At 50.4% G+C, this 14,415-nt stretch overlaps 1 protein-coding gene across 2 annotated transcripts in view; it reads left to right on the top strand.

The window, feature by feature from the left end:
• The window catches only part of Col5a3 (collagen type V alpha 3 chain), a 61,601-nt gene extending 47,460 nt beyond the window's left edge, over positions 1 to 14,141 (top strand). For both annotated transcript variants that reach the window (XM_045142794.1, XM_004667410.2), the window contains exons 46-67: positions 1,461 to 1,568; positions 1,647 to 1,700; positions 1,850 to 1,903; positions 2,001 to 2,054; positions 2,461 to 2,514; positions 2,991 to 3,098; positions 5,163 to 5,216; positions 5,390 to 5,443; positions 5,650 to 5,703; positions 5,813 to 5,866; positions 6,008 to 6,115; positions 6,184 to 6,237; positions 6,822 to 6,875; positions 7,044 to 7,151; positions 7,413 to 7,466; positions 7,547 to 7,582; positions 8,162 to 8,215; positions 8,686 to 8,887; positions 8,976 to 9,088; positions 9,640 to 9,708; positions 12,857 to 13,096; positions 13,191 to 14,141. In XM_045142794.1, the coding sequence (XP_044998729.1) occupies positions 1,461 to 1,568; positions 1,647 to 1,700; positions 1,850 to 1,903; positions 2,001 to 2,054; positions 2,461 to 2,514; positions 2,991 to 3,098; positions 5,163 to 5,216; positions 5,390 to 5,443; positions 5,650 to 5,703; positions 5,813 to 5,866; positions 6,008 to 6,115; positions 6,184 to 6,237; positions 6,822 to 6,875; positions 7,044 to 7,151; positions 7,413 to 7,466; positions 7,547 to 7,582; positions 8,162 to 8,215; positions 8,686 to 8,887; positions 8,976 to 9,088; positions 9,640 to 9,708; positions 12,857 to 13,096; positions 13,191 to 13,337 (1,887 nt within the window). In that variant the 3' untranslated portion in view covers positions 13,338 to 14,141. The remainder of the gene's footprint in view (positions 1 to 1,460; positions 1,569 to 1,646; positions 1,701 to 1,849; positions 1,904 to 2,000; positions 2,055 to 2,460; positions 2,515 to 2,990; positions 3,099 to 5,162; positions 5,217 to 5,389; positions 5,444 to 5,649; positions 5,704 to 5,812; positions 5,867 to 6,007; positions 6,116 to 6,183; positions 6,238 to 6,821; positions 6,876 to 7,043; positions 7,152 to 7,412; positions 7,467 to 7,546; positions 7,583 to 8,161; positions 8,216 to 8,685; positions 8,888 to 8,975; positions 9,089 to 9,639; positions 9,709 to 12,856; positions 13,097 to 13,190) is intronic.
• Positions 14,142 to 14,415: the final 274 nt, after the last annotated feature.

Below are 14,415 nucleotides of genomic sequence, written 5' to 3'. Positions count from 1 at the left end.
GGGCTCACTGGCTACCTAGTCTAGCCTAATTGATGAGTTCTAGGCCAATTAGAGACCCTGTCTCAAAACAGATGGACAGCATTCTTGAGAATGGCACCCAAGGATGTCCCCTGGTCTCCTCAGGCACATGCAAGTACATGTGCATGTACACACACACACACACACACACACACACACATACAATCTTTTAAAATAAAACAAAAGAAGAGAGGAGCTGGAGAGATAAAGCACTTGTCTGCAAAACTTAATGATCCAGGTTCAGCTCTCCAGGACCCAGGTAAAGCCAAATGCACAAGGCAGCACATGTGTCTGGAGTTTGCAGTGACTAGAGGCCCTGGTGTGCCTATTCTCTCTTGTCTCTCTTTTCTCTCTCTCTCTCTCTTTATTGCTGATTGCAAATAATCAAACAACCAAATAAATAAATAAATTTTAAGGAATTAAAAAAAGAAGAGAGATTTAGGTGGCTTCTCATTTTGGAGGCTAAGAGGTCCCCAAGTATGCTCCTAGCATCTGGCCAGGACCTACTTGCTTCACTTACAATATAACAGGGTGAGTGTGTAGGGTCTTTTTCTCTTCTCAAAATGCCATTACTAGGCCATCAAGAGGACACATCCCAGGACATCACCTTATCCTAAGTACCTCCTTAAGAATTTGCCTCCAAATGCCATACATATGAATTTGCTGGGAAGGGCTGGAGATATAACTCAGTGGATTAAGTACCTGCTTAAGCATGCTTAAGGCTCTGGGTTGGATCCCAGGACCACATTAGCTGGCATTGTGATGTGTGCCTATAATCCCAGCACTTGGGAGGTAGATCACAAGTTCAAGGTCATCCTCAGCTATATAGCTAGTTGGAGAACAACCTGGGCTACATGAGACCATGTCTCAAACACACACACACACACACACACACACACACACACACACATATGTAAATTTGGAGATTAATTTTTTTTTTCATTCTTTCTTTTTAGGGCTTCTTGAGGTAGGGTTTCACTGTAGCTCAGGCTCACCTGAAATTCACTATATAGTCTCAGGGTGGCCTTGAACTCTCAGTGATCCTCCTACTTCTGCCTCCCAAATTCTGGGAATAAAGGTGTGTGCCACCACGCCTAGCTTGGAGATTAAATTTCTAACACATGAACTTTTGGGAGGCACCAAACCATATCAGGTCTTAAACCTCTGATCAAGCCCTAAAAGCCATCTCAACCTCATTGAGCCCTGCTCACTAAATTGCTGCTCACTGTGAGCCTTGCTTCTTACTTGGAACCCCAAATCTACTGCAGCAGGCATCTCATCTGAAATGTCCACTCCACCCTGTACTTTATTCCTGAGCTCAGATCATTACCTGAGCCAACCTCAGCCTTGACCCTCCTCAACTCTGGCCCCAATCCTGACCTTTACCCTATTTCCAGCCTTAGAACTGGATCCCAACTGTCCTGACCCTGTCCTACTTGCAGGGTGCTGATGGGGCTCAGGGCCGCCGGGGACCCCCTGGCCTCTTTGGACAGAAGGGAGACGATGGTGTCCGAGGTTTCGTGGGTGCAATCGGTCCCCAGGGCCTGCAGGTGGGTGTCTGAGTTTTGGGAGTGACATCTCTGAGTTCTCCCAGATTTTTGTCCCAATCTTGCCTCTTTATTTTACAGGGGCTTCCAGGCCCTCCTGGAGAGAAGGGTGAGGTTGGAGGTGTAGGGCCCATGGTATGTACTCCCAGGGGAAGGCGGGAGAGGGTGGGAAATGGGGTGACAGCTGGTCCACTTGTGGTCTCAAAGGGTCATGATCTCTTAAAGGTCTTTGTGGCTACTTCAGCCTTTCTGGGTCATTAGGTAATATTCTGGTCCTTCCACAGGGTCCTCATGGAGCTCCAGGGCCTCGGGGTCCCCATGGGCCCAGCGGATCAGAGGTAAGAACTCTGGGGAGGGCAGGATGTCTCAGAGGTAGAGTTGCCACCCACTTCCTGAGATTCTGTGGATTCATGTCTTCTCTTGCTGTCTTTCCAGGGCCCCCCAGGACTGCTTGGAGGAGTAGGTCAGCCTGGTGCTGTGGGAGAGAAGGTGAGAGGAAAGCCTAGGGCTACCCAGGGTGGAGGGAGCAAGATCTGTTTTGTGTATGCATGTGTGTATGTGTGTGGTTGCACACACACATTGCACGCGGAGGCCAGAGGTGAATGTCAGATACCTTCCTGGGAGAGGCAGTCTCTCACTGACCACAAGACTGGCTTGCCAGCAAGCTCCAGGGATCCTTCTAGCACTAGGGTTACAAGGGCATACTGCTACATCCAGATTTTTACACGGTGCTGGAGATCTGAACTCAGGTCTTTATGCTTGCTGTGTAAGCGCTTTATCAACTGAGACATTTCCAAAGCCCTGCAAGGCCTAGCAGTGTGGGCAGCAGCTGTTGTGGGAGCATCTTCCTGCCTGTCAGTGGGAAGAACCTTGTTCCATTCTCTGCCTACTGCAGGGTGAGCCAGGAAATCCTGGAGATGCAGGACCCCCAGGAATCCCTGGCATCCTGGTGAGTTTCTATGTTGTGTGGTCCCAGTACTCATCCCTGGGAATCCCTAATCCCTGAGCACTTTGATCTCTGTGGATTCCCAGATCATCCCCTGGCCCAAGAGTTTTGGGCATCCCTGGTTACCTTGATGGAAGATCATCTGTAGAGTTTTCAGGTTGCCCACTGCACAAAGCGACAGCTGGGGTCCAAATCTAAGTAACAAGCCTTAAAAAGCTTGGGGAAAAGTTGCCAAAGGGCCTTTTCTAATTAAATCAAGAGCAGCACACAGGCCAGCCCAACCTTGCTTATGACCATATGGACCATTCTTGACCATGTAAGTCCTAGGTCACTCTGCTTTCTAACCTTGGGTGACCTAGGACCCCTGACACCTCAGAAAAGTCCCCAGCTGCCATGATGTCGGAGTCCATGTGTGCTAATTCTTGACTTGTGGAGACCAGGTCATGCTCATGCTTGATCTCTGACCTCTCTTTACAAAGGGTTCCAAAGGTGAAGTTGGTGAAAAGGGGGACACTGGTCCATCGGGGGCTGCTGGACCCCCAGGCAAGAAAGGCCCCCCTGGGGAGGATGGACCCAAAGGGAGCATGGTAAGTCCTAGCGGAGGGGGAGGCAGAGTTTTGGGAACCCATGATTATACTTGAACCTGTTCCAGACTTCTAGCCAGGAGTCTTTTCTTATTTTTTTTTTTTTTTTTTGTCCTCTGAGCAATCCAGAAAATAGCTTAATAAAAGAATGAAGTGAAGTGACTAATAAGACACAAAAATACAATTGCAGGGCTGGAGAGATAGCATAGCGGTTAAGCGCTTGCCTGTGAAGCCTAAGGACCCCGGTTTGAGGCTCGGTTCCCCAGGTCCCACGTTAGCCAGATGCACAAGGGGGCGCACGCGTCTGGAGTTCGTTTGCAGAGGCTGGAGGCCCTGGCGCGCCCATTCTCTCTCTCTCCCTCTGTCTGTCTTTCTCTCTGTGTCTGTCACTCTCAAAAAAAAAAAAAAAAAAACAATTATTTAAAAAAAAATACAATTGCAGGTCTAAGGGGATGGCTCAATGGATGAAGTGCTTGCCTTGCAAACAGAAGGACCTGAGTTCAATTCTCAGAACCCACATGAAAGTGCCAGGTGTGGTAGTATGCAACTGTAATCCCAGCTCTGAGGGTGTGGAGACAGGAGATCTCTAGAGTTCACTATCTCTAACTGGTGAGCTTCAGGCCAAAGAGACATTGTCTCAAAAACAGGTGGATGGGGCTGGAGAGATGGCTTAGCGGTTAAGTGCTTGCCTGTGAAGCCTAAGGACCCCGGTTCGAGGCTCGGTTCCCCAGGTCCCACGTTAGCCAGATGCACAAGGGGGCGCACGTGTCTGGAGTTTGTTTGCAGAGGCTGGAAGCCCTGGCGCGCCCATTCTCTCTCTCCCTCTATCTGTCTTTCTCTCTGTGTCTGTCACTCTCAAATAAATAAATTTAAAAACAAACAAACAAAAAAAAAAAACAGGTGGATGGGGCTGGGAGATGGCTCAGTGGTTAATTGTTTGCTGTGCAAGCCTGAGAACTAGAGTTTGGTTACCCAGAATCCACTTAAAGCTGGACTCAAGTAGTACACACATCTGTAATCCCAACACACCTATGACAATGGGAGGCAGAGACAGTAGAATCCCAAAGCTGAAGGGCCAGTGTTGGAGTTTTCCTAGCAAAAAACAAGAGAGACCCTGTCTCAAGGTGCAAGGGCAGGGCCAACATCCTGAGCTTATCCTCTGACCTGTATCTGCGTGCTGTGGTGTGCTTAAGTCCATACATGCAAAATACACACTCCACAGGTGGACACATGGATAGTGCTTCTCACCCAAGGTTGCCCTGTGGCCTCCAAATGCACACACATGTGCTCCCACACACATGAAAAGTGCAATGACTACCTATCACCATATGGGAGAAGAAGGCTTAACTTATATTGGATATTCTAACAGTGTTGGAGAGGTCCATATGGAGGCTGGAGCTGGTTCAGAGTTGGGGTTTGGAATCAGATGCAGGCTGGGGTTCCTCTGCCATCTTGGTCAAATTTAGGGTATGGGGCAGGGCTTCAGAATGTTTTTAAATTGTGCATGTGTGTGTGTGCATGCACACATGTGTGCATGCCATGTGTGAGTAAAGGCCAGAGAAAACTGCAGGTGTCACTCCTAGCCTTCTGCCTTGTTTGAGGCAGGCTCTCTTGTGCACCACTGTTTGCTGGGCTGGCTGCCTGTGAGTGCTTCCAGGGACTCTGCTGACTCCACCCCCCATCTCGTCATAGGAGCACTGGGACTACAGACACCTGCCATACACCTGGCTTTATGTGGGTTCTTGAGATCTGAGCCTGCCATGCTTATGTGGCCGGCAATTCGCCATCTGAGCCCTCCCCTCAGATCTACAGTATGTGTTGAGACCTCACCTCACACCTTGCTTCATCCCTTGCAGAATGTCTAGGTGTCAGTGCTCTTGAGTCCCATGCTGGAAATGTGCAGGATAAAGTGAGGTGGCCCCTGGTTCATCCTTATCTCATCACCCACACTCATGAAATGTCAGAATGTTTGCTAACATGACCCCAGTGGCTCAACCTGGGACAGTTGATCAGGTCAATGTAGAAATGACTCATTCAGAACAATTATTGGGAATCTTTTTGTTTCAGGGTCCCACAGGGCTTCCTGGAGATCTAGGGCCCCCAGGAGACCCTGGAGTTCCGGTGGGTATAACCCCTGCCCTCAGCCAGTATGTTCTCTAAGTCTGTCCCCATCTCCCTCCAAGAACCCCCAAACCTGGCTGAGGTCAGTGGAGCCAATCGCCTTCACCTTCCTCCAGCTCTGCCTCAAAATTGCATGTACCCCAAAGCCCCTCACAAGTGTCTCCCCTCCCTAGGGTATAGATGGCATTCCGGGGGAGAAGGGAGAGGCTGGTGATGTTGGGGGACCGGTGAGTGAGGGAAGAGAGGATGTGGTGACTGGGGAGAGGGTGATACTGGTGATGGGTCTGGAGTGGTGGTTGAGTGGGGTGCCAGGGCACCTGCAGAGCTCTGTGGCATCTCTCTGGGCCCTCTGTGCTAGGGTGTCTGGGGGAATGTTTGGTAATATATCTTGAAGCAGCAGGGAACTAACACTGGGTTGTCCTAATATCAATAGGGGCCACCTGGTGCTTCTGGAGAACCTGGCACTCCTGGACCTCCCGGCAAGAGAGTAAGTGATAACTCACCTCCTGAAGGCCTTGTCCCACCCAGTACTTGGCCCCCACTGTTTCCACAGACTCCACTGTCCCCACATCCTCCTACTGTCATTCCCTCCTCAGGGTCCCCCAGGCCGCATGGGTCGAGAAGGCAGAGAGGGAGCGCAAGGTGCCAAGGTGAGTGTCACCCAGGGAGGGTTCCTGTGCCAACTCACACCCTTCTCCACACTGTACCAATTGTACCAACAGGAAGACTGGGACTCCCCTTCCCTGAGGGGCTCAGCTGACTGCTCTTCTCCTCACCCCTATCCATTGCAGGGCGATCCAGGTCCTGTTGGGCCCCCAGGCAGGACAGGCCCTGTGGGAGCTCGAGGGCCTCCTGGGCGAGTGGGGCCTGAAGGTCTTCAAGGGATCCCTGGCCCAGTGGTGAGTGGAGTGGGAATTGGGAAGGAGGTCGTGTAGGGCATCCCTTAAGCTTTGTTCTGTCTCCTCAGGGTGAACCAGGCCTCCTGGGACCTCCTGGGCTGATGGGCCCTCCAGGCCCCCTGGTAAGAAACTTCTCTGTTCCTAATATTTCAGCTCTGAGGACCACTCTGGGCATCCAGGGGCCACTGAGTGGCTTCTGGGGCTGATGGTACAAGCCACCCCCTCAGTGACCACAAGTCTTCCCACAATGGCTGCCTCATCAAACCTCTATCCTTACTCCAAGTCTTCATGGTCTACAAGGATGGCACACATGCCAACCTCTATTGGGTGGTCCACACTGAAACCTCTCTCCATATCTCAGTAGTCTACACCGAGTCACCTTCTTAGTGGTCTACACTGTGCACACACACTGACCTTCATCTTGATGGTCTCCACTGACCCTCTCCACTGACCCCCATTTTGATAGTCTCTACCAATCCCCATCTTGAGGATCTATACCGACCCTCCATTCTGGGTGGTCTGTACTCCCACTGTTTCTGGTCCTGGCCCCTGGCCATTCTCCTTGGCCATCCTCTATTCCAGCCCTAGTGTCTCCAGACTTCCCTGTGTCCTCAGCCCTGGTCACTGGAAGCCTCACAGGCATTCCCATGCCCCATGGTGCCCCTGAGATTTTGGAGACTGACAGACTGACCTTGTCTCCTCCCAGGGGCCATCTGGCCTCCCAGGACTGAAGGGCGATGCTGGCCTAAAAGGGGAGAAGGTAAGTCTTCCATTGTTCCCCACATCTCCCCTCATTTCCCTCCCACCCTGGCCAGAGGCCTGCAAGAGTGAGATGACTCTGCTTCCTGGCTCATATCCTCAAGGCACCAGGAGAGAATTCCAAGCATCTCTCCAACCATACTCCCCTTATGTGCCTCTCTGTCCCCAGGGTCATATGGGATTAATTGGTCTTATTGGTCCCCCTGGAGAAGCTGGTGAAAAAGGGGATGGAGGGTTACCAGGCGTGCAGGGCCCCCCAGGCCCCCCTGGAGATGCTGTGAGTGTGTTTCCTGTCTTGGGTGGGCTTGTTTGGAGACTGTGGGTGTGGGGTCTGGAATAAGGGGTGTGTGGGGGAGAAAGAGGGTTGTATCTGAGGACTTGAAGTATGAGAAGCTATTATCTGGGGGTTGTGGAGCCCTTAGGGGAGTTGGAAGTTTGTGTAGGATTTGTGGGTTTTCCTTTGAGAGGATGGAAGGATATTTGGGGGACTGTCTGGGCAATTGAGCTATGCCCCACTAATACCATGTCACTCCTACAGGGTCTCCCTGGTCCCACTGGCTCTTTAGGTCACCCAGGACCCCCAGGTGTGGTGGTAAGTAGAGGGCCATTTGTGAAATGGGTCACCATGTCAGGCTAAGTCAGGACCACAGCATTCCCTGTCTGTACCCACAGGGTCCTCTGGGACAGAAAGGCTCCAAGGGGTCCCCGGTGAGTAACAAACGTTCCCCCACTCCTCTCCATTTGCCCTCCTGGTCTCCACCTTTCTGTTTCATCATTCAGTCAATAATATTGGTCCTGTCTCCACCAGTGCATGTCAGGGGATCTGAGAGCTAGCAACTCTAAGATGTGCTTTTAGTTTACAAAGTGCTTTGAACAAGAACAGCTCTGGCAACTAAATTATGACTTGTCGAAAATGTTAAGATGTAGACTTGGGGACATGGGAATATGGGAAAGAAAATGTATCCTAGAAAAACATTTTTTAGAAAGCCAGGTGTGGTGGCATAGGCCTTTAATCCCAGCACTTGGGAGGCAGAGGTAGGAGGATTACTGTGAGTTCAAGACTAGCCTGGGACTACAGAGTGAATTTCAGGCCAGCCTGGGCTAGAGTGAGACCCTACCTCGACAAAAACAACAACAACAAAAGCAGCTTTGGCTTAGTACTGAACAGTGCATTTCTCTCCTGGGGTTGCATGGTGTGTGTGTGTGTGTGTGTGTGTGTGTGTGTGTGTGTGTGTGTGTGTCTCAAGCTAACAGGACTCCTTAGACCAAAGTGACTTCTTCTCGTAGGGATCTCTTGGTCCTCGTGGAGACACTGGACCTGCAGGTCCCCCTGGGCCCCCCGTAAGTTATCAGGGTGTGTGGGGTGGCAGGGACCAGAACTGGGAGGGTACTCAGAGCTCAGCTGTGTTCAAGCGGGTGGAAAGAGTAGTCCCTTCAGTGTTCCAGAAGGATCTGGGCTGGGGGAGAAGGGTAGATGATAGTTACATTCATAGAGCCGATGATCTTGGTCTTAACTCTTAAAAAAAATTCTTTTTTGAGACCTGTCTCATGTAGTGCAAGCTGCCCTCGAGGTCTATGGAGTGAAGGCTGGCCTTGACTGGGTCTTATTTCTTGATTCTTTCTCCCCCATTCCATTTCTCCCTCCATCTCTTCTGTCTGTCTCAATACTTGTTCCATTCCAACAATTTCTCCTTTCCTGCCTCTTCTTCCTTCCCCTCCCCCTCCTCTTGCCCCTCTCCTTCCTCTCATCTGCCTTCCACATCCACATCCACACTCACCGTTACCTGTTTCTTCCTCGCCTCCATTTCCAGGGTCCTCCTGCCGAGTTTCACAGACTGCGCAGGCGCCGCCGCTCAGTTCTGGGAGCTCCCGAGGGCGGCCTGGAGGAGGTGGTGGCCTCACTCAACTCTCTGAGCTTGGAGCTAGAGCAGCTAAGGCGACCGCCGGGCACAGCTGAGCACCCCGGGCTCATGTGCCACGAACTGCACCGCAATCACCCGCACCTGCCGGATGGTGAGGCCCAGGAGCTGCCCCCACCCCCAGGGCCAGGGCACCGCGGAACCCACTACCGCTTACCTGTCGGGTCTTGCCTCTGCGGCAGGGGAATATTGGATTGACCCCAACCAGGGCTGCACACAGGATGCCTTCAGGGTTTTCTGCAACTTCACGTCTGGAGGAGAGACCTGTCTCTATCCGGACAAAAAGTTTGAGACTGTGAGTGATGGAAGTTATCCCCTCCCTGCCTCCACCACACTAGGCCTCGCCTTGCATCAGCCCACAGTAGCCAATTCCTGTCTTTTTTTTTTTTAAAGCTTTTTATTGACAACCTCCTATATATATATAACCTCTATCTTAAGTAGAGGAACAAAGGAGGCCAGGGATGAGAGAGGGGAGGTGCCCAGCAGTAGAGTGCAGAGCATGCCCGGGCCCCTGCGTCCTGTTCTGAGCGCTCGTTTAGCAAGTGTGGGCTGGGTGACACGCGTGTGACACCCTCGCAGCCCTTGCCGAGCATATGCTGCGCCCCTAGACCAGCGCTTGCTGAGCTTGCCCAAGGCCCTGGGTTCTGTCCCCAACACAGCTGAGGGGCAGGGCGGGGCGATAGTACCCAGGGATCTCCCCACTAGAAAACCCCGGGTGCCCGCAGTGCGAGCACGGGCAGATGGTCCACATGGGGAGAGAAGGTGGGGTGTATGTCCACAGTCTGCAGCGTCCAGTGTGGGGAGGGGACGGGGCGCCCGCTACTGTGACCCTTTCCCCTTCCTCAGGTGAAACTGGCCTCGTGGTCCAAGGAGAAGCCTGGAGGCTGGTATAGCACCTTCCGGCGAGGGAGGAAGGTGGGTCAGTAGGGTGGCATGGGAACTTGGAAAGGAGCCCTGGGGGTGAGATGATCAGGCCAGACCTCGGCCATCTCACAGTGCGCGTGAGAGACGCGGGCAGCTGCTGCACAGGGGACACGGCGCCCAGAGTGCGCTGGGTGGAAACCCAGAAGTAGGGCTAGAGCCCACAGTTCATTAGAAGCCGAAGGAATGAGTTGAGCCAGCAAACTGGGAAAGACATTGTTCCAGGCAGAGGGAAAACTCGAGAGGGTCTGGTGAGTTTCAAGAAGAAAAGCCAGTTGCTCTTGCTCTCTCAGGTGTGACAGGGAAAACAGTAGAAGAGGTGGGTGAGGGCTATGCCAAGAAAGAGCTGTGAACATAGGCAATAATGGAATATGTATAGGTGAGGAGGGACCCAGATCAAATCTCCTGTTTTGTTTTTTCTTAAATATTTATTTAGTTATTTTATTTTAGAGAGCGTGAGGGAAAGAGAGACTTGGCAAACCAGGGCCTCAGCCACTGAAATCGCACTCCAGCCGCTTGCGCCACCTAGTGGACTTATGCAACCTTGCGCTTGCCTCACCTTTATGTGTCTGGCATAAGTAGGATCTGGAGAGTCTAACCTGGCTTCTTAGGCTTCCCAGGCAAGCACCTTAACCGCTAACCATCTCTCCAGCCCAAATCTCCTGTTTTAAAACATGCCCTTTGGGCAGAAGTGGAGTGTGAGGTGGAGGCTTGAGAGGCCCAGAAGGAGATTTGGCATGTTGTTTCAGGAGAGGGAAGAGGATATTTGGAGAAGGATTGCTGTTACATGAAAAGAGCAGTTGGAACAATAGCGAAGGCTCTGGGTTGACAGGACCTGGTTGATGGATTGGATATTGGATGGAGGGAGGAAGGAGTGGGGGTATCACCCTGGTTCCTGGCTTGGAGAATTTGTACCTATTAAGCAACCTCTCTCTGAGATCTGTAAATGAGAAAAACTGGACTGTAAAGTATGGGGTTATGTATTGAGTTCAACTTGAAATTTGTTCAGTGTGTGTGTGTGTGTGTGTGTGTGTGTGTGTGTGTGTGGTTAGGAACACAGCAGCACATAAAATAAGGCCTCTGACTTCATGAAGCTGATACCCTAGAATGAAAATAAAGCTAACATATAGCATAAGGGTATATATCTTTGGCTTCCCCCAAAGCCGGTCGTCAAACGATACAGTTACAAGGAGCTTATCTGACTGATGTTCCACAAGGCAGAATTTGAAGAATGTAGAAATGATACAAAGAAGAAAGCCTAAAGAAAGTGTCCTAAGCCATGTATTTCAAATCATCTGTATTTTAATAATATATCATTAAATCTCACATTAGCACAGGCTGACCTGGAATTCACTCTGTAGCCCCAGGCTGGCCTTGAACTCCTGGTGATTCGCCTACCTTCAGCCTCCTAAATGCTGGGATTAAAGGTGTGTACCAGCTCATTAAAAGAATATCTTTGTAAACTAGTATGTCGAAGACATGCCACAGCCATATAAAGGAGTAAGATGCTTCATACTTTTTAAAAATTCTGATGCATCTTACATGTGCAATAAATCACAATTTGGGTGCCAAAGTTCATGGAGAATACTTGATCTACATTTAGATTTCATGAACCCATGCGGGAACAACTGAACAAGGACAGGTATGGTGGCATGCACCTGTTATTTCATCACATGGAAACTGAGAAAGGAGAACCGTGAATTTAAGGCCAGCCTGAGCTACAAAACAAGTTCTAGACCAGCCTGGGCTGAGATTCCCATCTCAAAACAAATAGAACAATTGGACAAGTATATTCACATGGTCAAATTTTTCTTTAGCCTCTGAGCTGTCTCCCTAGCCCTGGTCAAGTTTTTCTAAACATAAACTCCTCCCTCCCTTCTCCTCTCCTTCACTTCCCTTTCCTCCTGTACCTTCCCTCCCCACCTCTCATTCCCTTCTCTTTGAGGTAGATCTTGCTATGTAGCCTAAGCTGGCCTCAAATTCACTGCAATCCTCTTGCCTCAGCCTCCTGAGTGCTGTGGTAACAGTGTGAGCCACCACATCCAGCATAAACTTTCTGGTAACTGTATTGAAATTCAGGTATGGGGAATGAATTTTTTTAAAGGAAAACTTTTCAAATTTTTATTTATTTTCTTTTTACTTGTTTAAATGTTTTTATGTTATTTATTTGCAAGAAGAGAGAAAGAGAGAGAGGGGGAGAGAGAATGAATGAATGAATATGAATGAGCACACCAGGGCCTCCTGTCACTGTAAACAAACTCCAGACACATGTGCCACTTTGTTTATCTGGCTTAATGTGTTTACTGAGGAATCAAACCCAGGCTGTCAGGCTTTGCAAGCAAGTGCCTTTAACTGCTGAGCTCTCTCTCCAGCCCCAGGAAAAATTTTTTTAATACTATTTATTTGTGGAAGGAGGGAGAGAATGGGCATGCCAGGGCCTCTAGCCACTGCAAATTAACTGAGACACATGTGCCACCTTGTGCATCTGGCTTATGTGGGTACTAGGGAATTGAACCTGGGTCCTTGGCTTCTCAGGCAAGCACCTTAACTGCTAAACCATCTCTCTACCCCAGGAAAAAATGTTTTTAAGTATTTTTGTCATGGAAAATTGTATTTTAAGGGTTCACTAGCCTGCTATTGGACATGTGGCTACCCCACTGAACTCTTGAATGTGTGGCTGCCACAAATGAACTCTTGGACATGTGGCCACCACAGAGATTTTGCCCACATGAAGCTCTTTCTGGCATGGTCACCATGTTGCGCTCTTGGACATGTGATCACTATAATGGATATGGGGTTATTCAGAGGACAATCAGCTCAGGAATTTAGGAGCTCACAAAAGTGAGTTCTGAGTAGAAACAAACAGGTTAAAGCCCTGTATTTGATGGGCCATGTGGCCGAGATTTGGCAATCTAAGTGAGTCAGGCATATTGACCCAGCAGATGACAAGGGGCAGAGGTGAGGTCAAAGACAGCTCCCAGGAGTCTTCCATTGCTCTCTGGGTGGTGGTTGGGCTTCTCTGGAGATGGGGACATGGAGAGGTGGTAGGTCTGCTAATAGAGAGAATTCTGGGAGGCAGCTTCCCCAGCAAGAGCTTAGGGATAATGGAACCCCGTAAACTCTGCCTTGTCTCTGCCCCCAGTTCTCCTATGTGGACGCCGATGGGTCCCCAGTCAGCGTGGTGCAGCTGACCTTCCTGAAGTTACTGAGTGCCACAGCCCATCAACGCTTCACCTATTCCTGCCAGAATTCGGCTGCCTGGCTGGATGAAGCCATGGGTAACCATGACCGTTCCTTGCGCTTCCTGGGGTCCAATGGAGAAGAGCTATCCTTCAACCAGTCAACAGCAGTCACCATCAGAGTCCCCCATGATGGCTGCCGGGTAAGGAGATGGGGCAGGGCTGGTTAGGGTGGAGAGAGGGGAAGCCACTTCTCATCCTCTCTCTAATTCACCATCCCTGTCTTCTCATGGCCAGCTACGGAAGGGACAAGCAAAGACCCTCTTGGAATTCAGCTCTTCCCGAGTGGGCTTTTTACCCCTGTGGGATGTAGCCGCCATTGACTTTGGACAGACGAACCAGAAGTTTGGGTTTGAACTTGGCCCTGTGTGCTTTGGCAGCTGAGAGTCTTGGGGGTGGCAAGGATAGCAAGGGAGCCCTACACGGGCCACACATGGTGCTGAGGCTTTGAAGCCACCATATTTATCATCTCCTGGGATTATGGAGCCCGGGGCTTTGTAACTCCTTATTCCTTCTCCCTAGTAGAGATCTGAGGGATGGAGGGTCCAACTCCCTGTACACATTAAAGGTGGCATAACTGTAGCCTGGCTCTATCTTCCCCCCATCCAACCATCCATGTTCTCCCCCAGGCCCCTATGCAGTGAGCTAATGAAAGCCCCACATGCTTGCCTCCTACCCTCCATCAGTGCCCTCAGTACCCTTTGGTGCTACCCTTCCCCATAGTAAAGCACTGGATATCTCTCAACCCCAGGCCAGGATCCTTCTGCTCATTCCGACTCCACTCCCACTTGGGTGCATGATGAAGGTCTGATTTCCCTTCAAGGAAATATGTCTTCCTATGCTGCCTCAGCCCAGCTCCAAACGTCTCCTTCCCCCAAACCCACCCCACCACCATATCCCTAAACTCATCTTGCCAGGCCAGATATCTTGCAGATCAAAATGGCTGGCATCCTAACTGATCCTAAGTGATTCTAAGTGGTGCTGTCCTATTTATACCTGGGTCTGTAGTAAAAAGGGAATTGCTCCCTCTGTGGTCTGTGGTATAGTTAATCTGCTTCCTCATAGGGGAGGCAAGGATATGATGACATATTCTAGAATAATCTACAACCCCTCCCCTATCCACCACACACCCCCAGGCCATAGGGAAAAATTGACATCTCAAGTCTGAGAATAAACCAATGAACTGTGCTGATTGTGTCTTAGTTTTTGTGTGCACACACATGTGTGCAAGTGCATGTACACGTACACATGTCATGTGGAGGCCAGAGGTCAATGTTCGGTATCTTTCTCAGTTGCTCTTCACCTTATTCTTTGAGAAGGGGTCTCTCACAGAACCCAGAGCCCACCCATTCAGCTAGCCATCAAACTAGCAAGCCCTGAGACCCTTCCTATCTCCACTCCCTCAGCAGTGGGATTACAGACATGTGTCACTACATCTAGCTTTTATGTGTGTACTGGGAAA

The sequence above is a fragment of the Jaculus jaculus genome, chromosome 2 (assembly GCF_020740685.1).
Source record: "Jaculus jaculus isolate mJacJac1 chromosome 2, mJacJac1.mat.Y.cur, whole genome shotgun sequence".
Taxonomy (NCBI): Eukaryota; Metazoa; Chordata; class Mammalia; order Rodentia; family Dipodidae; genus Jaculus; species Jaculus jaculus.
Note: the sequence above shows the minus strand (reverse complement) of the source record. Positions and strands in the feature narration are given on the sequence as shown.